The sequence below is a fragment of the Macaca nemestrina genome, chromosome 9, assembly GCF_043159975.1.
Source record: "Macaca nemestrina isolate mMacNem1 chromosome 9, mMacNem.hap1, whole genome shotgun sequence".
In the NCBI taxonomy this organism is placed as follows: domain Eukaryota; kingdom Metazoa; phylum Chordata; class Mammalia; order Primates; family Cercopithecidae; genus Macaca; species Macaca nemestrina.
The window spans coordinates 131,697,876-131,721,698 of record NC_092133.1 but is presented as its reverse complement, the minus strand read 5'-3'; the positions used below and the strand labels follow the sequence as shown (position 1 = coordinate 131,721,698).

The 23,823-nt window shown below is 44.6% G+C and overlaps 2 protein-coding genes across 4 annotated transcripts in view; one reads left to right on the top strand and one right to left on the bottom strand.

Moving 5' to 3' along the window:
- The window catches only part of LOC105490613 (SEC61 translocon subunit alpha 2), a 41,663-nt gene extending 32,443 nt beyond the window's left edge, over nucleotides 1-9,220 (top strand). Inside the window, exons 10-12 of the mRNA XM_011756410.2 lie at nucleotides 2,213-2,404; nucleotides 3,653-3,729; nucleotides 5,741-9,220. Coding sequence (XP_011754712.1) covers nucleotides 2,213-2,404; nucleotides 3,653-3,729; nucleotides 5,741-5,927 — 456 coding nt within the window. The 3' untranslated portion in view covers nucleotides 5,928-9,220. The remainder of the gene's footprint in view (nucleotides 1-2,212; nucleotides 2,405-3,652; nucleotides 3,730-5,740) is intronic.
- Nucleotides 6,405-23,823, bottom strand: part of LOC105490612 (nudix hydrolase 5) — a 30,998-nt gene continuing 13,579 nt past the window's right edge. For 2 of the 3 annotated variants that reach the window (XR_011608262.1, XR_011608263.1), the window contains exons 4-10: nucleotides 20,624-20,673; nucleotides 19,343-19,450; nucleotides 15,125-15,220; nucleotides 14,166-14,267; nucleotides 12,186-12,274; nucleotides 9,084-9,219; nucleotides 6,405-8,140 (exon numbers count right to left, since the gene is read on the bottom strand). Coding sequence is in view for 1 of the 3 variants with exons in the window: in XM_011756407.3 (XP_011754709.2) it covers nucleotides 9,110-9,219; nucleotides 12,083-12,136; nucleotides 12,266-12,274; nucleotides 14,166-14,267; nucleotides 15,125-15,220; nucleotides 19,343-19,450; nucleotides 20,624-20,673 (529 nt within the window). In the remaining 2 variants the exon portion in view is untranslated. Of the gene's footprint in view, nucleotides 8,141-8,981; nucleotides 9,220-12,082; nucleotides 12,137-12,185; nucleotides 12,275-14,165; nucleotides 14,268-15,124; nucleotides 15,221-19,342; nucleotides 19,451-20,623; nucleotides 20,674-23,823 lie in introns of those variants that run through there. The other variant, XM_011756407.3, reaches the window with a different exon arrangement.

Below are 23,823 nucleotides of genomic sequence, written 5' to 3'. Positions count from 1 at the left end.
CGAGACTCTGTCTCCCAAAACTAAAAATAAAAACTGCTATTTGTGCTGCTAACATATGAGATGCTGGACTCATCCTATCCTTTCCTATCTCCCACCCTGCCTCCAGGCCTCCTCCATTTTTCAAGGTCTGAACGGCAGTAAACCAGCTTGTGATGAGCTGGGCTAGAGACAGGCATGCTGTTAACTAGATGGTAGAGACAGCGGTGCTGCTAGTAATATAATCCTGTACATTCTCATATACATCCCCCTTGTCATAATTTTTTCTAAAACAGTCTAGCCACTTTGTTATTGAAGCGTGAGTTACTGTGGGACTGAATTTTCATAGGTTTAAATTCTGTCACCTAACAAAGGGGCATTTTCCCTCTTAAAATTACAGATTTTAGCCCGGAGTGTTGGCTCTCATCTGTAATCCCAGCACTTTGGGAGACCAAGTAGAGAGGATAGCTTAAAGGCCAGGAGTTGGAGACCTGTCTGGGCAACATAGCGAGACCCCATCTCTACAAAAGAATTTAAAAACTAGCTGGGTACAGTGTTATGTGCCTGTAGTCCTATCTTCTCAGGAGGCTGAGGTGGGACGATCGCTTGAGCCCAGGAGTTCGAAGCTACAGTGAGCTATGATCATACCACTGCATGCCAGCCTGGGTGACAGAGTGAGACCGTGTCTCAAAAATAATAGAATTTTAAAAGACTAATGTCCTTTATTCTTTGCCACAGTATGTAATTCTAGAATTTGCACCCCACCAAAGAATAGTATTTTCTTGTACAGTTATTCTTGCAATATGGTGTTTATTCTGTGCATTTGTCTTCATGTACTATCTTTTTCATTATACCTCTGCTTTTTCATTGTACCTTTCTGCTTTGACTGAATGCCATTTAAAGAAATCGCTGTTTTTTGTTTTTTTTTTTTTTTTGAGATGGAGTCTCGCTCTGTCACCCAGGCTGGAGTGCAGTGGCCGGATCTCAGCTCACTGCAAGCTCCTCCTCTCGGGTTCACGCCATTCTCCTGCCTCAGCCTCCCGAGTAGCTGGGACTACAGGCACCCGCCACTTCGCCCGGCTAGTTTTTTGTATTTTTTTAAGTAGAGACGGGGTTTCACCGTATTAGCCAGGATGGTCTCGATCTCCTGACCTCATGATCCGCCCGCCTCGGCCTCCCAAAGTGCTAGGATTACAGGCTTGAGCCACCGCGCCCGGCCTTTTTTTTTTTTTTTTTTAAAGAGAGTAAGACAGTAACTCTTATGTATCAGTTGAAGGGAATAGGATTCCCTTTATTCATAATACTTCTTTTCCATTCATTTAACACAAATGTGGCTAATGTTATAACGAGGACACGAAAGTTAGAGACAGGAGTAAGAAGAATGCTGTTTCTGTCCTCCTCAGAATAGTCCAGGAGTAGTTATTACTCTGATGAGAATTTCCTAGTGTTAGTGCTTTGAGTAGTTGGTCCTGTGCAAATTGTGTTATGACCTTGAGTAAGCTTCTTCTTAATGAGAGAATTATTGGGAGATGGTGCTTTTGATCTGGGATTAGTGATTCCAGGGGCACAGTAAAGAAAGCATTTCACAGTCATAAATTCAAGAACCAGGTACTGTAATCATTGCAACTAAAAATTAGTTTCTCACCCCCATCTGTATACCCCAAAACTTTATTTAATATGAGCAAATAATACTGTTCCTATTTCTATAAGACTTTTTAAGTGTGTAGATAAAAATCCAGTTATTATACTTATTAAAAGATTACTCCTTATAATAACATACAAGCCACATAAAGTTTAGGCAGCAAGTTAAAGTTTTATGTCAATATTTTAGTTGATTGCATTACTGTTTTCATATGGAAGGATTACTCATAGGGCTCTGAATATTCTGACTGGATACTCATAACTCAGAAATTTTCAGATTTTCAGTATAATCAGAGGTCGATTGTAAATGTAATCATATTCCTGTTTTCAGTAATGGAAGATTTTGTAATATATTACAATTTTTAAAAATTTGATTCATAATATATTTTCAGTGTCTTGCATGTAACAGGTGCTCATTGTGTAACTTTGAAGGAGTGAAGGTATTAGACACAAAAGGACATTCTGAAGCTACATAGAATGACTAGCTGTACATGCCTTGAACTTAAAACACTGTCATTTCTGAGAAGTTTGAAGTGTCATACAAATGTATTCCTAATTAGGTTGACCACTTGTTCTTTGTACCCCTGTTCTGTAGGATGTCAGTGGGGGAGGACCCGCACGTTCTTACCCAGTTGGAGGCCTGTGTTACTATCTTTCTCCTCCCGAGTCCATGGGCGCCATCTTTGAGGATCCCGTCCATGTCGTTGTTTATATCATCTTCATGTTGGGATCATGCGCATTTTTCTCTAAGACATGGATTGAAGTGTCTGGCTCCTCAGCCAAAGATGTAAGTGTTTGGTTTATTTTAAAATAAAACTCTTGGCGATGCGTGGTGGCTCACGTCTGTAATCGTAGCACTTTGTGAGGCTGAGGCAGCTGGATCGCTTGAGCTTAGGAGTTTTGAGACCAGCCTGGACAACATGGCAAGACCCCGTCATGACTAAAAAATACAAAAAAAAAAAAATTAGCCGGGCATGGTGGTGCGTGCCTGTGGGCCCAGCTACTTAGGAGGTTCAGACGGAGCATTAACACTTGAGTCCAGGAGGTGGAGGTTGCGGTGAGCCAAGATTGCACCACTGCACTCCAGCCTGGGTGACAGAGCGAGATCCTGTCTCAAAAAAATAATAAAGGCCGGGTGCAGTGGCTCACGCCACTCAGGAGGCTGAGGCAGGAGAATCACTTGAACCTGGGAGTCGGAAGTTGCAGTGAGCCGAGATTGTGCCACTGAACTCCAGCCTGGCGACAGAGCTAGACTCCGTCTCAAAATAAATAAATAAATAGATAAATAAAAAATTTTTTAAAAAGTAAAATAGGCCGGGCGCGGTGGCTCACGTCTGTAATCCCAGCACTTTGGGATTGGGTGGATCACGAGATGGGTGGATCACGAGTTCAGGAGATTGAGACCATCCTGGCTAACATGGTGAAACCCCGTCTCTACTAAAAATACAAAAAATTAGCTGGGCACGGTGGTGGGCGCCTGTAGTCCCAGCTACTTGGGTGGCTGAGGCAGGAGAATGGCGTGAACCCGGGAGGCAGAGCTTGCAGTGAGCCGAGATCCCGCCACTGCACTCCAGCCTGGGAGACAGCGAGACTCTGTCTCAAAAAAAAAAGTAAAAACTTTGTTTTTGGAAAATTCATATTTAATTGTCAAAATAGTAGTTGATACACTCCTTTATAACTTAAACTTTAATTTATACATTTTTAATGAGTCATTGTCACCCCAATGGGCTAAATGTTGGTTCCCAAAAGTAAAAAATTCTTAGCTGTTACAGTGGTTTGCAACCCTCCTGCAACACAAAATCTTGTTTGGTAATTGAAGAAGGGTTGAGAAGCACTGGTTTCATATGGCTAACATGGAATGGAGTGGCACTGAAACTTTGGTTTCCTCAGGCTTCATGTGAATGATATGACAATGTAACTTTCAGGTTATTGTATGTTACTTGTTAGTGTGTGGGAAGCACTTCACATAGAACGTGGTAGATGTAAGCAGTGAAATGTTGGAGTTGGATTTTCAAAGTAGCTTTTCTCTCGGCAGGTAGCTAAACAGCTGAAAGAACAGCAGATGGTAATGAGGGGCCACCGGGATACCTCTATGGTTCATGAGCTTAATAGGTAAGGCCGCTAGATGGACGCCTTTCTAGGCCTGTGTTTGTGTTTCAGTCTTTCAGTGATGGCTAAATGTTTTTCTTTGTTCAAGTTCATATTTAAAGCCCTTCCATTCAGACAAATGAATCAAAATTTCACACAGAACTTGTTTTCCATGTCAAAACCGACAACTGAATTATTAATTGAGATTGTGGTGACTGCTCTGCTCATCCCAGTGATAAAATCTTGCAGATTAGCTGGCTGCACGTAAAATCACCAGAGAACTTTTAAAAAGGATTTCCCAGGAATTGTGGCTTATTTGGTCTGGGGTGAGTTCCAGACATCAGGGTTTCATTTTTTTGGTAATAGCTTTATTGAGATAAAATTCAGATACCATGTAATTCACTCACCCGAAGTATGTTGTCCAGTGTTTTTTAGTATATTCAGACTTGTACATTCCTAAGTTTGATTTTAAACACATTGTCACCACCCAGAAGGAAACCCTGTACCTACTGGCCCACCCGCCCAACCACCAGCCCCAGGCAGTCACTTTTAACTTCGTCTCTACAGACGTGCCTCTTCTGCACATTTCATGTAAATGGAATCATACGATGTCTGTTATTTTGTAAGTGGCTGCTTTCACTTGGCATCATGTTTTCACAGTCCACGTGCTGAATTCTTTTCATGAATAAGATTCAATTGTAGGGCTTTACCACACTTTATCAGTTGATAGAAATGTGGGTTGTTTCCACTTTTTATGAATAATGCTGTTGTGAACATACTTGTACAGATTTTGTGTGGATGTTTTCATTTCTCAAGGAGTGGAATTGTTGGGTCACATGGTAACTGACTCTGTGTTGAACATTTTGAGGAGCTGCTCAGCTGTCTTCAGGGTGGCTGCTCCCGTCCACATTCCCACCAGTGGTGTGTGAGGTTCCCCTGCTGCCTGTCCTCGCCAGCACCAGCTCTGGCTTTTTAATTTCAGCCATCCCAGTGGATGTGAAGTGGGGCACAATCACGGCTCACCGCAGCCTCCCCCTCTTGGGCTCAAGCGATCCTCCCCACCTCAGCCTCCAGGGTAGCTTGGGACCACAGGTGTGCGCCACCATGGCCAGCCAGCTTTTTTTTTTTTTTTCCTGAGATGGGGTCTCGCTTTGTTGCCCAGGCTGGAGTGCAGTGGCACCATCTTGGCTCACTGCAACCTCAACCTCCCGGGTTCGAGCGATTCTCCTGTCTCAGCCTCCCGAGTAGCAGGGATTATAGGCATGCGCCACCACGCTCGGCTACTTTTTGTATTTTTAGTAGAGACAGGGTTTCCTCATGTTGGCCAGGCCGGTCTTGAACTCCTGACCTAATCATCTGCCTGCCTTGGCCTCCCAAAGTGCTAGGATTACAGGCGTGAGCCGCCATGCCTGGTGGGATCCAGATTCCTTCTTTCGTATGGGGGCATCCAGTTGTCCCAGCACCACTTGTTGAAAAGGCACCAGTATTTTTCCTTAAACTTTTTATTTATTTAGAACACAGACTGCAGAATAGTATGATGGATCTCCAGCTCCAGTTGTCATCATCCTGCTGTTCTTGTTTCACCTCTCACCGCCTTTAATCTTTTTTCAGTATTTTAAATTCCATTTTTAAGTTTTCCAGGTGATTCTACTGTGCAGCCGAGGTTGAATTACTTAAGTGGATTTGCAGAATCTTATGACACAAATTTGTTGATACTTACTCTTCATTCCACAAGAGGGAACGAAAGGTTACTCATTTAAAAATCTTAAACATCTTAATATTTAAATCTGTCCAGGAATCTCATCTCCTGTAAGATCATATATTGTCTTTCTTGGCTGTTGACCAGTTTCTGGAAATTAAGGTCAGAGTCTTTGCCTGGATCAGAGCTCCCGTTCCCACGCCGTGTCCTGCACAGCCCTCCATACAGCAGTCCGTTCCCCCTGGAGTTCAGGGAGGCTTTAGACCCAGCTATGGCTGCTGCGCCTCGACCTGTTTTCGTCTCTGCTGCTGCCTAACTCGGGGTTTTGTCTCCTAGGTACATCCCCACCGCGGCTGCGTTTGGCGGTTTGTGCATCGGTGCCCTGTCGGTGCTGGCCGACTTCCTGGGGGCCATTGGGTCCGGCACTGGAATCCTGCTGGCAGTCACTATTATTTATCAGTATTTTGAAATCTTTGTGAAAGAACAGGCCGAAGTTGGTGGCATGGGTGCTTTGTTTTTCTGAATGTTCAGAGACTTCATTCTGTGCGTGTGAAAGGGAGAACATCTGGACGGATCGCTTTTGTCAGATGACACTGGTGATTCCCCTTTTCTCCCCTCAGTTTCTTGTTTCAAGTGCTGGCTGACCCGTCTCTGAAATGGGCACCGAGCTAAGTGTGTGTGCAGCATTAGTACCCGCTGCCTTAAAACTCAAGTTTACATTATTCATTTAAAAAAAGTACATCTAGTGTTGCCTGTAATGCTGGAAACCAATGTATCTACCTTGCTGTGTTAAATCATGACAGTGAGATGGTGACATGGATTCGTTTTGCACATAACATTCAAAACACTTAATATTGCCCCCACTTGTTTAAAAATAAATGTAGTTCAAATTGCCACTTTCCAGTATTTTTGAGCTTATTTAATGAGTTCTGGAACATTTATATCTAATCTATATTTTAGATAATTACTTTTTATACTTTTTTAACTCATGGTATCCCTACTCCCCACCCCACCTCATTTTTATTTGTCCCTTCTCAAAGCAGCCACTTAGCCCACATGGGCAAAATCAAGTGTCCAGTTATTTCTGTCACTAGAAACAACTGCTTCTAAGGCTCCTCCACCTCCTCCTCCCTTCCTAGTGACAGCATCATCGTGCTGTTTGCCTGTATTGGCTATGCCTTCTAACTCCAACCAGTCACTTGAGAATACTCTTTCAAGATTCTAGGCCCTGATTCTTTTCTGTTTAAATCCCTAAAGCAAAGATCTAATTCTCAAGCAATGTCTGTAGTTAGTGGGGGTGAACAATGCGTAATTCATGCTAGGAATTTGTGTCTGTTGTTGTACTCACAGCAGCAACATGAGTGTAAACAGTAGACAATAAATTTTATTTAAGAAAACTGACTCAGTTGTGTTGGAAAAAAAATAAAGAAATCTGATATTAAACATTTTCTAAGATCATTTGTATAAGTTCAGTGTATTTATAAGAAGTCCACCCTGAGATGCCTATAAAAGTCAAATGTAATTACACTTCAGACTTTAATCCTAAATTATTGTCGGACGGTGACCAACTTACGGGTAATCATATATGTGACTAACATTGGGGAGGAAACAGGAAAACAGTGATCTCAAAACCATATCCCAGTCTCCATTTAAAAGCATAGTTCTTGGTAAATCATTTTGAAAACTATGTGCTTTATTTCCCAAAAGATCAAACTTAATTTTTAAAAGACACCCTTTTCAGAAGTATGGGTTTTCACTGCTGTTTAGTTTCTTAAGTGTAGTATGTCTTACGTAGCTTATGCTTACAAAGCCAAATAGTCACAGGGGCAAGGCAGATGAAGGCAGGCAGGATGTTAACAATGGCTCGGAGAGCATCTGCCGAGGGCCTCAGACCACTGTTACCATAAAAAACATCGACCCAGTGTTATGATGTCCGATTTTTTTTCCCTAAAGAAGGTGGAAATATGGCTTTTAATAATAGGAAACCTTCAGTTTTTAAATGCAGGGCAAAGAAACATTTTAAAACAGTGCTAGCCAGACTGCCAGTTCTCAAACAGACTTAATTTCCAAAGCACAACCTTTTCATGTTTATAAAAAATAGAAATGGCATTTAGGGATACATCCTAGGATTTGGCTCTCACTTCTAAGTGGCACTCTGAGGAAGAAGGAGAGGATAAGGGTCAGCTGCAGAGGTCATTCCCATGGGGAGTGGCTGGGGAGGAACTGGGCTATGTGGAAAGACTGGGCTGCGCTTCTCTCTCGATTTCAATGATGGCCTGTGGCTTTGAGAGCTAAGAAGAGTTAGAGCTGTGAAGAATCACAATGCCTGTGATTGAAATCGGGATTTAAAAAAGGGTTAGAGGCATAAGGGAAGGCTACCATTATAGGAAGTAGTTGGATCTTAATTTTCACAAGTATAGGGCTAGACAGCTTCATCTATAAAGTTCTGTATTTCCATAATTGTTTTATCTTTAGGAAGTCCAGTGTAAAGACAGTTTCACAGAGAAAAATATCCTGGGCTCAGACAGTGAGCCTGTGGACAAATGGATATACTGTAGCCTTCTGGCATTAGCACCCTGATTTTATCTGGAGAGCCCTTTCATCTGGTTCGTAGGGCCTGGCTTACCCGCTGGAGCCAGGCTAGAAACATGACTTAGGGCTGGATGGGAATCGTCCTGAGACTTCTGTGGGGGCCAGACTGGAAAGTCCTGGAAAATCGTGGAGCTGCTGGAGGCCCTAAAAGTCAATACAAAAAGAGCTAAACTCACTAAAGAGGCTAAGAAAATGGCCCAGGAACACTGGTAGAACTGCTGGATGACAGGGTTTCAGGCTGTAATGAAATGGGAACCACATCAATCTGTACTTCTTGCTCCGAAGTACTCTGTATTGGGTTTCACATACTGGCTGATCTTGCTAGTTCTATTCATGGTTTAACATCAAGATATTACTGCCCCAAACCATATCAGTCTTACGGATTTGTTTTCAGAAACTTCAAGTACTCTTTGAGGTAAGGATAGGAAAAGAGATCCTCAAGTATGTGCACATGCTTGAGGGATGGCCCTGAATTTTCATTAGTCTCCTAGCCTCGGTGTAGTGAATGGAATCAACCATTTTCCTTACTTAAAATTAGCTGGTTCAGTTTCAGTAAATAGGTGGACTTAAACTAGTTGTGGATTCTACTGAATCCTACCCTAGTTGGATTCAACTACCCTAGATGAATTTTGCATAGTAAAAATTCAATTAGAAGAGGCCAAAGAGTCTTTTTTTCATTTTAACGCTGTGTTAAACACCAACGGAGTACACGGTTATTTGCATGCCCAGCTACAGAATTTTACAGTGGGGGTTGAGAGTGGAAATAGTTGACCTAATTTGGAACTCAGGTCTGTTTTCCTGTACAAATATCCCTGTCTACCAGACTAGACTAGAAAAGTAATTGAGCTGCAGTTAACTGCTGTTGAGCTTTAAAAAAACTGGAGTAAACGTACTTGCATTTATCTTCTTTTTTGTTAATTTTAGCTGGTTATTGAAATGAGGGTCACAACCTACCTGTAATTTGCAGTTCCATACCACCACCACATCTGTTCTGTGCTTTTATTTTAGGAAAAAGCTAATGGCAAATCTACACGGAACTAAGTTGAACACAAAGTCTTAGTGGAGAAGGCCTGGCGGTCTTGCTTACAAAAATGGCCAGTGTCACATTTGGCCTTAAAATTTCAAGAAGGGCACTTCAAATGGCTTCGCATTGGCATGTTTCAGCGCTAGAGCGTAGGAATAGACCCTGGCGTCCACTGTAAGATGTTCTTCAGCTACCAGCGCTGTGGAAAGCAAAGAAAACAACTTAGACCATGCCATTAAGGAAGGACAAAATATCTTATTCAATCAGTATTTGCGGAGCAAGTACTATATGCCAGTTCCTATGCTAAATGCTGGTGATACTTTTTTTTTTTTTTTTTTTTTGCCTATAAGGATCTTAAAGAATAAAGACTATAAAGGCAAGATTACATTCCTAGCATGAGACAAGAACATCAGGGATAATGATTTTATGTGTTAAAACAGTAAAGTTGGAAGTGTATAGAGCCAGTCACTATACCTCATTTACAGCTGGGGTAGGGCTTTGTTATTCTGAAGCTAGATGGTGATGATTATGTAGGATCTTAGGGATTCCGTCTTTTCTGCTGCTAGGGGATACATATTTTCCCCTGGCAAGTTAAACTGTGTGCATGTTAGGACTGGAGATACACTACCAAGAATGAGGTCTCAGGACCTTATTACCACAGGCTTTCATTAAAATTTCTGTTTCACTCAGATGGAGGTTACCAGATGTAAAATCAGCCTTTTGTTTTCCTAGCCGCTTGTTTGGGAACAAGCTTGGGGACCTTTGCAGGCAGGGAGCATGTCCTACTCTCCTGGGCATAGCAGGTGCTTAGTAACTGGCAGATGCTACTCTTTGTGGCAAACTGATCTTTTTAAAAATTATTATTTATTTTTTATATTTTTGAGATGGAGTCTCGCTTTGTCGCCAGGCTGCAGTGCAGTGCCACGATCTTGGCTCACTGCAACCTGCGCCTCCCGGGTTCAAGCGATTCTCCTGCCTCAGCCTCCTGAGTAGCTGGGAATACCAGCATGCACTACCACGCCTGGCTAATTTTTGTATTTTTAGTAGAGATGGGGTTTCACCATGTTGGCCATGCTGGTCTGGAGCTCCTGACCTCAAGTGATCAGCCTACCTCAGCCTCCCAAAATGCTGGGATTACAGGTGTGAGCCACCACACCCAGCCAGCAAACTGATCTTAAAGTGTAATACCTTCCTTCCGATTTCTCAAATGTTGCTTATTGAATAAATGGTTTTATTACCATGTTTTGATTCTACTAAAGCTAGGCAATTCGGTTCTTTTATCCCTCCTCCTTTATAGCCACAGTCGCCCTCTCTCCACCTCCCCTCACTTACCTCACTTACTCTGTTTTTTCTCCCTCTTCTAAGACCAAAAGGGAAGTTAAGAAGGTGGAAGGGAGAAGGAAGACATTTTTAAAAAAGGATACTCTTCTACTAAAAGATAACCCCGCATGGCATTTCACACTTGCCTACGTCACCCTACTTTCCACACACCTCCTCAAAGGGAGGGGCTGTCATTGTTCCTGTGTTATGAAAAAAGCCAAGAGAGGCTTTGGAACCTGTTTGACGTGACAGCTAATTATGGTCTGCGGAGCCTCAAACCGAGTCGGGCCTGTGACTCTGAGCTGCGCTGCCTCGTACTGATTGTCACGCCTTTCTCTAAATACATGCAAGACAAATTATTGTATCCATTCAGTATGATTGTTCTAACTGTGGCTTTCAGCTGTCAAGGTGGCCTCTACCTTAGATCTAGTTTTTGGAAAGGTGAAGCCGGAGTGGAAGCTGTCGAGGGATCTGAAATCTGATTTTATCCAAATAAATCATAGCAGCCTTTGAAAGACACACTCAGATTTTCAAACAAATAACAGACATTTCAAAACCAGGCGCCCTGCTTATTCAGTGAAACTGTAAGCCGCTGACGCTCAGGGAAAAGCTTAAGAAACTGGTCTTAAAGCTTCAGGCCAAACAATGCTTCAAGTCACATTTGAAGTAATCACTTAAAAACAGTAGAAAAATCAGGTGTCAATTACCTAAAACACTTATACCCAGTAAAATATTCCCGTGATGAAAAGTGTTGGCTTCTTTCTGGATGAGTGGCAGGGATTTGCCGGCCCGGACGGAGGCGCTCCTTGAAAGGCCCATGCTGCGCCTCCATACGGTGTCTCCTCTCGTGGTTTTATCAAAGGAGTTTTCTCTCCGTAAGCTTACCTACTGTTTACAAAGTCCCTAAAAGATGGGTGGCCAGGAAGTATACAATGCATCTCCATGACCAGTGATTTCTTTTTTCTTTTTTTTTTTGACGGAGTCTCGCTCTGTCTCAGGCTGGAGTGCAGTGCCACAATCTCGGCTCCCTGCAAACTCCGCCTCCCGGGTTCACGCCATTCTCCTGCCTCAGCCTCCAGGCGCCCGCCACCGCGCCCGGCTAGTTTTTTGTATTTTTAGTAGAGATGGGGTTTCACCGTGGTCTCGATCTCCTGACCTGGTGATCCGCCCGCCTCGGCCTCCCAAAGTGCTGGGATTACAGGCGTGAGCCACCGTGCCCGGCCTATGATCAGTGATTTCTAAGGGCCACACGGCTAGTCTGGTTTATTATGTGAAAAGCGTATCACACCAAGTATACAGGAAATACCTCAAATATTTGTTGGAGTATCATCAATTTCTCCTCGAACATACAGCCTCCACAAAGGACTGTCCCTCATACTAGCATACTCAGGAAAAGCTAACAGCTTCTCTACCCACACCTTTGCATCGCTATGGATTGAAGGTTTAAAGTGTAGAATCGTTTTGGCTACTCAGCAAGAATGTCATTTGGGCCGCTCTGTAGGAGAAAAAGCCCCTACCAAAAGTTTGCACTTGACCCAGAATGCTTTGCTCCTACTTTCAAACTCTGTGCCACCCAGAAGGGAAAATTAGTAGTGGTCACCTGCAAGTTTTACAAGTTGCTAGGCATTTGACTTTAGTGGTATCAAAAAGAGAAAGATACGGAGTTATATTTAGTACCCAATTTGCTGGGATGGGGAAGGGGAAACTGGAGAAAGCTGGGTTGCGGTCTGGAGAATGCTTACCATGGAGTCTCTGCAGCAGGTCATTCTTGGGTAAAGAAATGACTTCCACAAATTCTAAACAGACAAAGTGCAAGTGAAAACAAAGCTAACGTCAAGGGCCTACCAAAACAACTCAAAATGTCTGCAGCCATCACCACTACAAGAAGCTGTACACACTCGGCCACGAGGAGTTGTGGAACATACCTCCATCCCCTGGAAATAAACAGAAGGAGAACATTTCAGCAAGGCCTGGAGTGGTAACATGGGAAGACTTTTATGCAAGAGGCGTCAAAAAGGCTTTAAGAATTTCACAGAAACCTGGGTCTCTGCTAACTTAATTTATATACATTGTCAGACTCGAGCAGTATGAAGTTATTGTTCTCCACATAATGTTAAGTGGCAACATTTAAAGCATATTCGATAAGATGTATATTTTTTATAGATATGAATCTCCATATTGTGGTAAAATATACAGAACATATAAAAACATTTTAACCCCTACAAAGGTACAATTCAGTGGCATTGAATAACATTCAGAATGGTGCGCAACCACCACCAGTATCCATCTCCAGAGCTTTTCATGACACCCAACAGAAACTCGGGATCCACTCAACACTAATTCCCCATCCCTAGTAGCCCTTACTCTACTGTCTTCCTCTTATCAGTTTGTCTATTCTGGGCACCTCAGATAAGTAGAATCACAGTATTTGCCCATCATGTTACCGCATGTTTCAGCGTGTGTGTGTTTGTGTGTATATTACATTTTGTGCATGCATCCATCTGCTGGCAGACACTCGGGCTGTGTATATTACATTTTGTGCATGCATCCATCTGCTGGCAGACACTTGGGCTGTTTCCACAGAGGCTGCCATGAACACAGGCACACAAGTGTCTGAGTCCCTGTTTCAGTTCTTCTGGGTGTAGACTTAGGAGCTGAAATGCCAGATCATATAATAATTCTGTATCTAATATTCTGAGGAACTGCCAAACTTTCCCACAGTGTGTTATATGTATATGTGCAGTTCAAAAATTAAGATTGATTGATTGATTGATTGATTGGAGACAGGGTCTCACTCTGTAGCCTGGGCTGGAGTGCAGTGGCGCAGTGACGTGATCTTGACTCACTGCAACCTCTGCCTCCTGGGTTCAAGGGGTTATTGTGCCTCAGCCTCCCGAGTAGCTGGGACTTCAGGTGCGCACCACCACGCCTGGCTAATTTTTGTATTTTCGGTAGAGATGGGGTTTCGCCATGTTGGCCAGGCTGATCTCAAGCTTCTGACCTCAAGTGATCTGCCCACCTCAGCCTTCCAAAGTGTTGGGATTACAGGCGTGAGCCACTGTGCCCAGCAAAAAATAAGACTTAAATTTAGTTGCATTTTAGTTCAGGGATACTGAAACATAAATAAGAACAACTGAAGAGGGTAAGAAATTAAAGAATATCACGGATACTGATTTACTGTGGTGTACCTATAAATACCCCCTTTAAAAGGATGGGAGACAACACGGAACTGACAGAGACATTAACAGCTTTTGAATCCAAAGTTGCTAAGGATATTATAGAGCGAAGAGAAGTAGTGAATAAGCTGCTGCCCCTTAACAATTACCTAGGCCTTTTTTTTTTTTTTAAGAGAGACATGGTCTTATTCTGTCACAGAGTGGCGCCATCATAGCTCCTCCAACTCCTGGGCTTAAGTGATCCTCCTGCCTCACCGTCCAGAGCAGCTGGGGCTACAGGGGAACTGACGCCATTTTTACAATACACGTGAAGACGGAAACCAGGGTGATTTAAGTTTCTCACTGTTTACTATTTAAGCCTGCAGCTCATCTTACTAAGTGGGAACACACCTCATATAGAAAACAGGGAAATATGTCATTTAACAATTTTTTTTTTTTTTTTAACAAAGAAAGCATAAAGATCAATGAAGTGGCAAAAGAAAAATGCTAAAATACATGATTAGGAAGAGACAAGAATATTGAAGAAGTCTGTTTGAAAGACCAATTCTTTCTATGAAAGACTACATTCTTTTAATAAATCAAACTAGCAGCAAGTTCCAAGACACGTAATGCAACCGCACCACCTTCAGCACAGCTGACGCGCACTTACCTGGCTTTGGCTTCGGCCTGGCATTTTCGGCATCATCTCCGTTAATGGTGACTGTCACGATGTGTGTGGTACAGTTTGACAAGCCTGGGTCCATACAGACCGCTGTGGAGAGAAGGGACAGTCAGATGCGTCAGTCCCTGTGGCATTTGTTTCACTACGGTCTTAGGAAGAAGATGCGTCTCGCAGCTCAGCGTTGACGTGGAGGTGATGCAGGAAAACTAGTTCTCACATTTGGTAGGCAGACGGGCAGGCTGCAAAGCATCTGGGCACACTCACTCTCCCCAGAGCGCCCGAGTCAAGCTTGCTAGGTCTGCGCGCTTAGATGGTACTGACAAGTTGTAAAACCCTTCACCACAACAAACTCAAAAAATCTTCCAGTGATGAGGGTAGCACATGGATGAGGTGGGTGAGCAATAAAACTCAGGGTGTGGGAAATTCCAAAAGGCAATTTATTTGTTTTTTGAAACAGAGTTTCACTTTGCTCTTATTGCCCAGGATGGAATACACTGGCGTGATCTCGGCTGACCGCAACCTCTGCCCTCTGGGTTCAAGTAATTCTCCTGCCTCAGTCTCCCGAGTAGCTGGGATCACAGGTGTGTGCCACCTGGCTGATTTTTGTATTTTTAGTAGAGATGGGTGGGCTTTACCATGTTGGCCAGGCTGGTCTCGAACTCCTGACCTCAGGTGATCCACCTGCCTTGGCCTCCCAAAGTGCTGGGAATACAGGCGTGAGCCACTGCACTCAGCCAAAAGGCAATTTAATTTCATTAACTCTCCCCCAACTTCAGGCCCTTCTGATTCCAGTTTCCTCCTGAGTGGGGAGATTCACTTACACTCAGTGACCAGTCCTAATCTATGATTTCTCTTCAGTGAATTCTGAGCATAAAGAATTCCCAAATAATCCATCCCTTCCCACACTGAGGAATCTATTGCTTGGTGAATTTTCAAGTACTACCAACCTGGAGAACATTCGGCAACGTCCCCTTTGTAGCCGGTTTCTTCCTCAAGCTCCCGGAGAGCAGCTGCTTCTGGGGTTTCACCGTCGTCTATGAGACCTGTAAGTTCAAATCATTGGTATGATGGGAGCGGGAAATCCGGTTCTTTGAACCCCTCATTCTTCTTCTTCTTCTTCTTTTTTTTTGAGATGGTGTCTCGCTCTGTTGCCCAGGCTGGAGTGCAGTGGTGCGATCTCGGCTCACTGCAACCTCCACCTGTCCAGGTTTAAGCAGTTCTCTGCCTCAGCCTCCGGAGTAGCTGGGATTACAGGCACCTGCCACCATGCCTGGCTAATTTTTTGTAATTTTAGTAGAGACGAGGTTTCACCATATTGGCGTCTCACCGTATTGGCCAGGCTGGTCTTGAACTCCTGACATCATGATCCACCGGCTCGGCCTCCCAAAGTGCTGGTATTATAAGTGTGAGCCACCGCGCCTGGCTGAACCCCTCATTCTTCTAACACAGCTGCTACCGCACTGCGTTAGAAGAATCAGAGCACTGTGAAAAGCGGCCTTACGGAGAAACCTGAGGATTGGAACTCTTTTTTTTTTTAAAGATAGAGTCTCACTGTCACCTAGGCTGGAGTGCAGTGGTGCAATCTTGGCTCACTGCAACCTCTGCCTCCCGGGTTCAAACGATTCTCCTCCCTCAGCCTCCCGAGTAGCTGGGACCACAGGTACACACCACCACGCCCGGCTAATTTTTGTACTTTTTGTAGAGGCTAATTTTGCATTTTTAGTCTCGCCATGTTGGCCAGGCTGCTTTCGAACTCCTGGCCTCAAGTGATTCACCCGCCTCAGCATCCCAAAGTGCTGGGATTACAGGCTTAAGCCACCGTGCCTAGCTTGGAATTTTTATAGAAACAAAAAGGCAAAGAATATAGCTCTGAGCAGATGAATCAGATTCTGATGGCATCACCCAGTCATCCTAGTCAGACCCAGATCCTTCATGATCCTTCCTGACCATCTCCACGCTGCTCTGCACAGCACAGGAAGCATCTGTGAGATGTGACTTGGCGGTGGCCAACTGGCTTAGGCTTGGGAGCTTGCTGTGTGACTGTAGCACAGGAAGCCGGTTCATATTCTGCTTCCTTACAGGTAGGATGCTGTCAGCATCACCTGTCTTGTCTTCCTCCCAGTAAAACACTGAGGCCCAGGAATGAAAGGCCAGAAAGGAGCAAACTGGTGGACATTAGGGGACTCCCATGGCCACTGTGAGGAGTGAACAGAGAGGCCAAGGAAGAGGAAGGGAGCAGGAATGCAGACTCTTGTTTCCTGAAAGGAATTAAATATAATGAGGCTGATCACACCTGTAATCCCAACACTGGGAGGCCGAGGTGGGTGGATCACCTGAAGTCAGGGGTTCGAGACCAGCCTGGCCAACGTGGTGAAACCCCATCTCTACTAAAAAACAAAAAAATAGCCAGGTGTGCTGGTGCACACCTGTAATCCAGCTACTCGGGAGGCTGAGGCAGGAGAATTGCTTGACCCTGTTAGGCGGAGGTCCAGCTTGGGCAACAAAAGCAAAACTCCATCTCAAAAAAAAAAAATTAAAAAAAAAAAAAAAGAAAAGAAAAACTCAGGCTGGGTGCAGTGGCTCACGCCTGTAATCCCAACACTTTGGGAGGCTGAGGCAGTAGGATCACTTGAGGCCAGGAGTTTGGGGCCAGCCAGGGCGACAAAGCAAAAGCCCATCTCTACACAAATTTAAAAATTAGTCGAATGTGGTGATGCACGCCTGCAGACCCAGCTACCCAGGAAGCCGAGGCAGGAGGATCACTTGAGCCCAGAAGGTCAAGGCTGCAGTGAGCTGTGACTGTACCACTGCACTCCAGCCTGGACAACAGAGCTAGACATAGTCTCAAAAAAAGAGCCCGGGCATGGTGGCTCACACCTGTAATCTTAGCACTTTGGGAAGCTGAGGTGGGCAGATCACTTGAGCCAAGGAATTTGAGATCAGCCTGGGCAACGTGGCGAAACCCCATCTTTACAAAAAACAGAAAAAATGAGGTGGAAGGATCACCTCAGCCCGGGGAGGTTGAGGCTGCAATGGGCTGTGATGGTGCCAGAGCACACCAGCCTCAGCAACAGAGACCCCATCTCAAAGAAAAAAGAAAAAGTCAGAGAATAAATTATTAATGTTAATATTAAAAGTAATTAAATAGCCTGGCCAGGCGTGGTGGCTCAGGCCTGTAATCGCAGCACTTTGGGAGGCTGAGACCAGCCTGACCAACATGGAGAAACCCCGTCTCTACTAAGAATACAAAATTAGCTAGGCGTGGTGGCGCAAGCCTGTAACCCCAGCTACTCAGGAGGCTGAGGCAGGAGAATCACTTGAACCCGGGAGGTGGAGGTTGTGGTGAGCCGAGATCATGCCATTGCACTCCAGCCTGGGCAACAAGAGCAAAACTCTGTCTCAAAAAAAAAAAAAAAAAAAAAAAAAAAAAGGTAAATTAAATAGCCTTCAGTAACATGGTGAGGAAATGAGAAAAATGATAGTTGTTAACCATATGTTACCACTGGCCGGCCTTTTAAAATATAAAACCTTGGCTGGGTGCGGTAGTTTAGGCCTGTAATCCCAGCACTTGGAGAGGCCAAGGCTCTTCATTTTATTTACTTTATAATGCTTTTGTTGTTATTGTTGTTTTAATAATAAGGTCATAGCCAGTCCATTTGGAAGAATAGGAGCTAACAGAGGCTGGGCACGGTGCCTGTAATCCCAGCACTTTGGGAGGCCGAGGTGGGCAGATCACCTGAGGTCAGGAGTTTGAGACCAATCTGGCAAACATGATGAGAGCCCATCTCTACTAAATATACAAAAATTAGCTGGGCGTGGTGGCTCATGCCTATAATCCCAGCTACTAGGAAGCTGAGGCAAGAGAATCTCTTGCACCCGGGAGGTGGAGGCTGCAGTGAGCTGAGATTGTGCCACCGCACTGCAGCCTGGACAACAGAGCAGGACTCCATCTCAAAAAAGAAAAAAATAATAATAATAATAACAATATACCACTAATAATAAATAGATGAGATTTAATCTCTTTAGATGGGAATAATCCAATAAAGTCCTACAATAATATTAGGGAATAAATTCTTCAGAGTTTTAATTACTGTGCAATGGAAAAAAATATTCTAGCTAAAATGAAGAGGCTCCTCGGCCTCTTTGCACACAACAGAGCAAACTGTCTTCTCCATTCATATTTCTTGGAGTTACGAGCCTGGCCTAGGCTGGGCATGGTGGCTCACGCCTGTAATCCCAACACTTTGCAGGGCGAAGGTGGGTGGATCACCTGAGGTCAGGTGTTTGAGACCAGCCTGGGCAACACAGTGAAACCCTGTCTCTACTAAAAATACAAATATTAGCCAGGTGTGGTGATGCATGCCTGTAATCCCAGCTACTCAGGAGGCTGAGGCAGGAGAATCGCTTGAACCCAGGAGGCGGAGGTTGCAGTGAGCCGAGATCACACCACTGCACTCCAGCCTGGGTGAGAGAGTGAGACTCCATCTCAAAAAAAGAAAAACAACAACAACAACAAAAAAAGCCTGGCCTACTTATCAATGGAAATTTCCTGTCGGGGCTGATGGCTAATGACAAACAATGAAATAAGCTGAAAAGGGGAAGGGCAATTACTCAAAAGGCTGGAGATGACCGGGTGCAGGGGCTCACGCCTGTAATCCCAGCACTTTGCGAGGTCAAGGCAGGTGGATCACGAGGTCAGGAGATCGACACCATCCTGGCTAACACGGTGAAACCCTGTCTCTACTAAAAATACAAAAAAATTAGCTGGGCGTGGTGGCATGTGCCTGTAGTCCCAGCTACTCGGGAGGCTGAGGCAGGAGAATCACTTGAACCCAGGAGGCGGAGGTTGCAGTGAGTTGAGATCGCGCCACCGCACTCCAGCCTGGGTGATACAGTGAGACTCCGTCTCACAAAAAAAAAAAAAAAAAAAGGCTGGAGGCAGCATTGCCAAGAGGAGGGTGGGATGGTGGGAGGTGGCCTTGTGTCACCTTCACGGGTTCAGAGGGTTGTTGGGGTGTCCTGGGGGCCTCGCTACGAAATGGTTTAGTTTTACTTAAAACCACAAGGACAGATTAAAAACTGCAGAGCTGAGCTTTGCGATTCTCAGGCTTTACCCTGGTTCAGGCCAACATCCCTAAGCAGCAATTGGATGTTGAGTGACTCACCTGCAGGGAACTCTATGCAGTAGCCCCCCATTGGTGGCCGGAACTGTTTCACCAGAACGATACACTCATAGTGAAGCGTTCTCTGCAGCACGGGGATGACTGCGACACCTGTCACCAGGAAATGGAACCAAGGAAATCCCTAATGAGAGGTCAGCAATGCCAGCACCTTGTTCAGTGCAAGCTAATGAAAATCCCAGACTTTAAGCAACTCCGCTTTAATCTACAATACTGGCAGTTAATCTTGGAAGCTATTTTAAAAATGTAATTAAAAATAATCACTTCTATGTTGTTTACACTTTCTTTTTTCAACAAAAAGCCTGTTTAATTGTCAGTTTCTTAAAACTAAAATCAGAACTAAAACGAAACACTTCCTACAGGTTCAAGGATGTAAGGTTGCCAACTATACCACCCTTCCACAGACCCACTTCCCAGCACGTGGCAGCCCTACCACTGGTGAGGCCACAGCCGTCCCTGTGCTCCTGGGCCAACTTTGAGCAAGAAATCAAGTAAGCTCCACTGTGTGCAATACATGCTAGCAAGACTGACTTTCCAGTTCTAGAGTAAAAGACCTTTTCTCTCACATTATTTGGCCTTCCTTAAAACATAAAAACGACTGGGTTTCAGAAAACACAAAGTACCCAGGAGGGTCCCCTGGCTCCACATAGCTTCCTGTCTGTGAAGCCAGCAGCTGCAGCACAGCGACTGTTGGCTTCCAGCAAAAACGGAAACCAAAACCAAATGGAAAAATAAGAAAAGCCTAGTGCCCAACTTCCCCTCGACTGGAGTGATTCTCAGGATTGTTTGTGGGCTCTCTGCAGTCAAGGCATTCATGCCTGGAGGGGAGGGTGAATGGAACAGGCTTTGCCCAATTAATTCCATGTCCTCATCAACCTGTAAAGCAAGTGGTCCCTAAGCATAAAAGTGTGCCAAGTAACTTTTCCAAACTAAAGGCTCTCACCTAGATCCTTCGAACGGGACACAAGGATTTCTAGAGTCATAACACGTCTAGACGCAGTGTGTGGCTTCAAACTATAGTGATTTACATTTAGTTATAAACATAGTGCAACTTCCCCTCAAAACACTGTTCTGAGCTTAGATAGCAGAAGCCAGAAGTTACTTATAAAGAAAGCTTAATTTAGTTACATTACATAGTACAGCAAAAACTAACAGGAGATTTAAAGACACAACATAATAGGAGTTAACTTGGTTCCGCTGAAAACCCTCTTAGGGTCACAAGTGCTGACTTCCTTTCTAAGGGTTGGAACAGGTTTGCACTCCTACCATCCGCAGTCTGCTCTTTCCTGGTTGTACGTTTCACTGATTCCCAAGTTCTGTTCAGGCAGAGAAGAAAGAGAAAGTCATTAGTGCTAAAGAGGAGAATTTTCTTAGGTTTTCTGTGCACAACCAGAATGTCTTAAATTCAATGCATGCAAATGTACTCATGACATTGGTCAAGAAGACCACAGCAATAAAGGTCTGCATTAAAAAAGCTAATTCTGCTTTCCTATAGCTTCTGAAAATTAACAACGAAAACTCTTGCCACCCTACACCTCACCCTCTGGGTGCCCCAGAAACAGAAAGCCTGCTGAGCACGTGAGCTGCCGCTTTCTCAGAACATTTTAGTTTGGACCCTATGTCTCTGGGCAAGGAGCACAGCCAGTGGTGGATTAATAAGCAGGTAATGCAAATGAAGCTGTAGGAAAAGGCTCACCCTGTCTCTAAGAACAAAAGCTACTGTGGACAACGTGAACTATTGAGATTTTTCTATCATTTCACTTTTTAAAATATGTGACCTAAAATACACAATTTAAGAAGGAAGAACCTTCCCATTTATTAATGGAAGAATTATTAAATGTAGGCAAGTGTGAGATCTTATCTAGAAAAAGTGGGCTGAGTAACAGTACAGTCCTGCTCTCTTGTATGGCTTTGTTCCTGGTGAGCTATTGGTTTCTGACTGGTACCCAACTCAGTTTCTGGGTAGCATCCGTGCTATTCTACCTTCTGGCCTTGGAACATGGGGCCCAGTTGCACAGGAAGCCCCGTTACTGAATCAATGATGCAGCTTAAAGGGGTGAGGCATAAAAGGAACATTCCCCCTTCACTCTCTCCTCCCTACAGTAGAAAAAGCAGTGGTAAGAGACCGGAGTGGAGAAGCAAACAATTTTAGGATCTCTTTTAAAGGAAGTGAGACGTGTGGGTGGCTCTGGGGCTTGGGATAAAAAGGAGTTACCACCTGTATCTCAATAGTAAGAGTTCCAAGATACCCTCCTCGGAAGAACACTCCTGCTCATGCTTTCTATCTGGCTGTCCTTAAAATTGGGACCTTGTCATATTTCCATTAAAATTGTTCAAATATTTAATCTGCTTTTTAAAAAACAAAACAAAAAGACTGTCTGGAAATTGTAGGTCTTTCAGCATCGTACCCAAATTCTGAAGGGCAAATATGTCGAAATGAACACAGGAAAATCAAACAGACTTCTATGACAACTCACAGCCGCCCAACATTCCTGTTAGTAGCAAGGAGCTGACCAACAAGCAATGCTGGTAAGTAAATCATACAGATTGCAAGAGATGAAACACCTTTTGGCATAGCTCTCTCTGCTGCCTCCTAAGGTTAGTCCTAAAGACTGAAGAAGACAGTGCTGGGAAAAGCACTGAAGGTCCCATCCCAAACACTAGGAATAAGGGAAACAAAAAGAGGAGCATCATTATCGTGGTTAAGGTGAAGGAAATAAGCAGTAACGAGCCGTAAATCACGAGCGATAAAACAGAAATGCATTGATAAGAAATCGTGAAACAAGACTGCCCCGTGAGAGCTCCAACTGTAGAGGGCCTGTGCTGTGAGATGCGCACCTGGCTGGAAGTCCGCTCTTAGTCTCTGCCTGCCTACCAGCTGGGCCCAGAGCGCCAGCCTCCTGGAGACTCTTCTCTCCTTTGTAAAAAGCAGGAAGGAGTAGGTTACCTCCAAAACCTCTTCTAGCTTTAGGATTCTGCTTCCAGTGAGATCATCCTATTCCTAGTCTCCTTTGTTACAGGAGAGCCTGCTGGCCTTCCTCCCTCTAGTTCACCAACACGAGAGGCAGGACGGCCACAGGGGGGACTTCGGCACTGTCTTCAATGTCAATAAAGACACACACTACTGGGCCGGGCGCGGTGGCTCACGCCTGTAATCCCAGCACTTTGGGAGGCCGAGACGGGCGGATCACTAGGTCAGGAGATCGAGACCATCCTGGCGAACACGGTGAAACCCCGTCTCTACTAAAAAATACAAAAAACTAGCCGGGCGAGGCGGCGGGCGCCTGTAGTCCCAGCTACTCGGGAGGCTGAGGCAGGAGAATGGCGGGAACCCGGGAGGCGGAGCTTGCAGTGAGCTGAGATCCGGCCACTGCACTCCAGCCCGGGCGACAGAGCGAGACTCCGTCTCAAAAAAAAAAAAAAAAAAAAAAAAGACACACACTACTGGAATATTTTTATATTTCTAAAATCAACCCCACATCCCCTTTCATGAATGAGATGGTGGAACACAGGATTCTCTAGCTGCTATTTTCTCTCTTAGACTCGGTCCTCTATATCCGTGGGTTCCACATTCGTGAATTCAATCAACCACAGATTGAAAATATTTCGGAAAAAAATGGATCTATATTGAACATGTCTACGTTTTTTCTTGCGTTTATTCCCTAAGCAATAGAGTACAACAACTGTTTACACAGCATTTGCAATGTATTAGGTGCTGTGATTTCTCTAGAGATGAAGTGCATGGGAGGATGTCCGTACGTTATAGGCAAATACACATTGAATATATGCAATTTCATACCAGGGACTTGAGCATCTGTGGATTTTGGTATCTACAGCGGGGTCCTGGAACTAACCCCAACAGACACCAAGTGACAGCTGGACAGGTTGAGAATTCCTTACCTGAAATTGAGGGGCTGCAAGTGTTTCAGAGTTTGGTTTTTCAGATTTTGAAATATTTGCCTTACCCTCTGGGTCTTATGCAGGCCTTTTTGACATTTTCAACAGTACCTTTACCCCACAGAGCAGAAAATAAGCAAAAGGACCCCACAGTGAGTCATGCACGTAGGTCTCAGCCCCGTGGAGCGTGCTGCGGGGAAACCGCTGCTGGGGCGTTCGGCCTGCACACCTGCCATTTCATGACCCTCTGTGGGCATGCCTGCGGAGGGAAGCTGCTGTGTGCGTGCAAAGGATATATCGGGCCGGGTGTGGTGGCTCATGCCTGAAACCCCAGCACTTTGGGAGGCCAAGGTAAGAGGACTGCTTGAGTTCAGGGGTTCGAGACCAGTCTGGACAACACAGTGAGACTCTGTCTCTACTAAAAAAAAAAAAAAAAAAATTAAATAAATTAAAAAAATAAAGGATATGGCTGGAGGCGGTAGCTCATGCCTGTAGTCCTAGCACTTTGGGAGGCCAAGGTGGGTGGATCACCTGAGGTCAGGAGTTTGAGACCATCCTGGCCAACAACC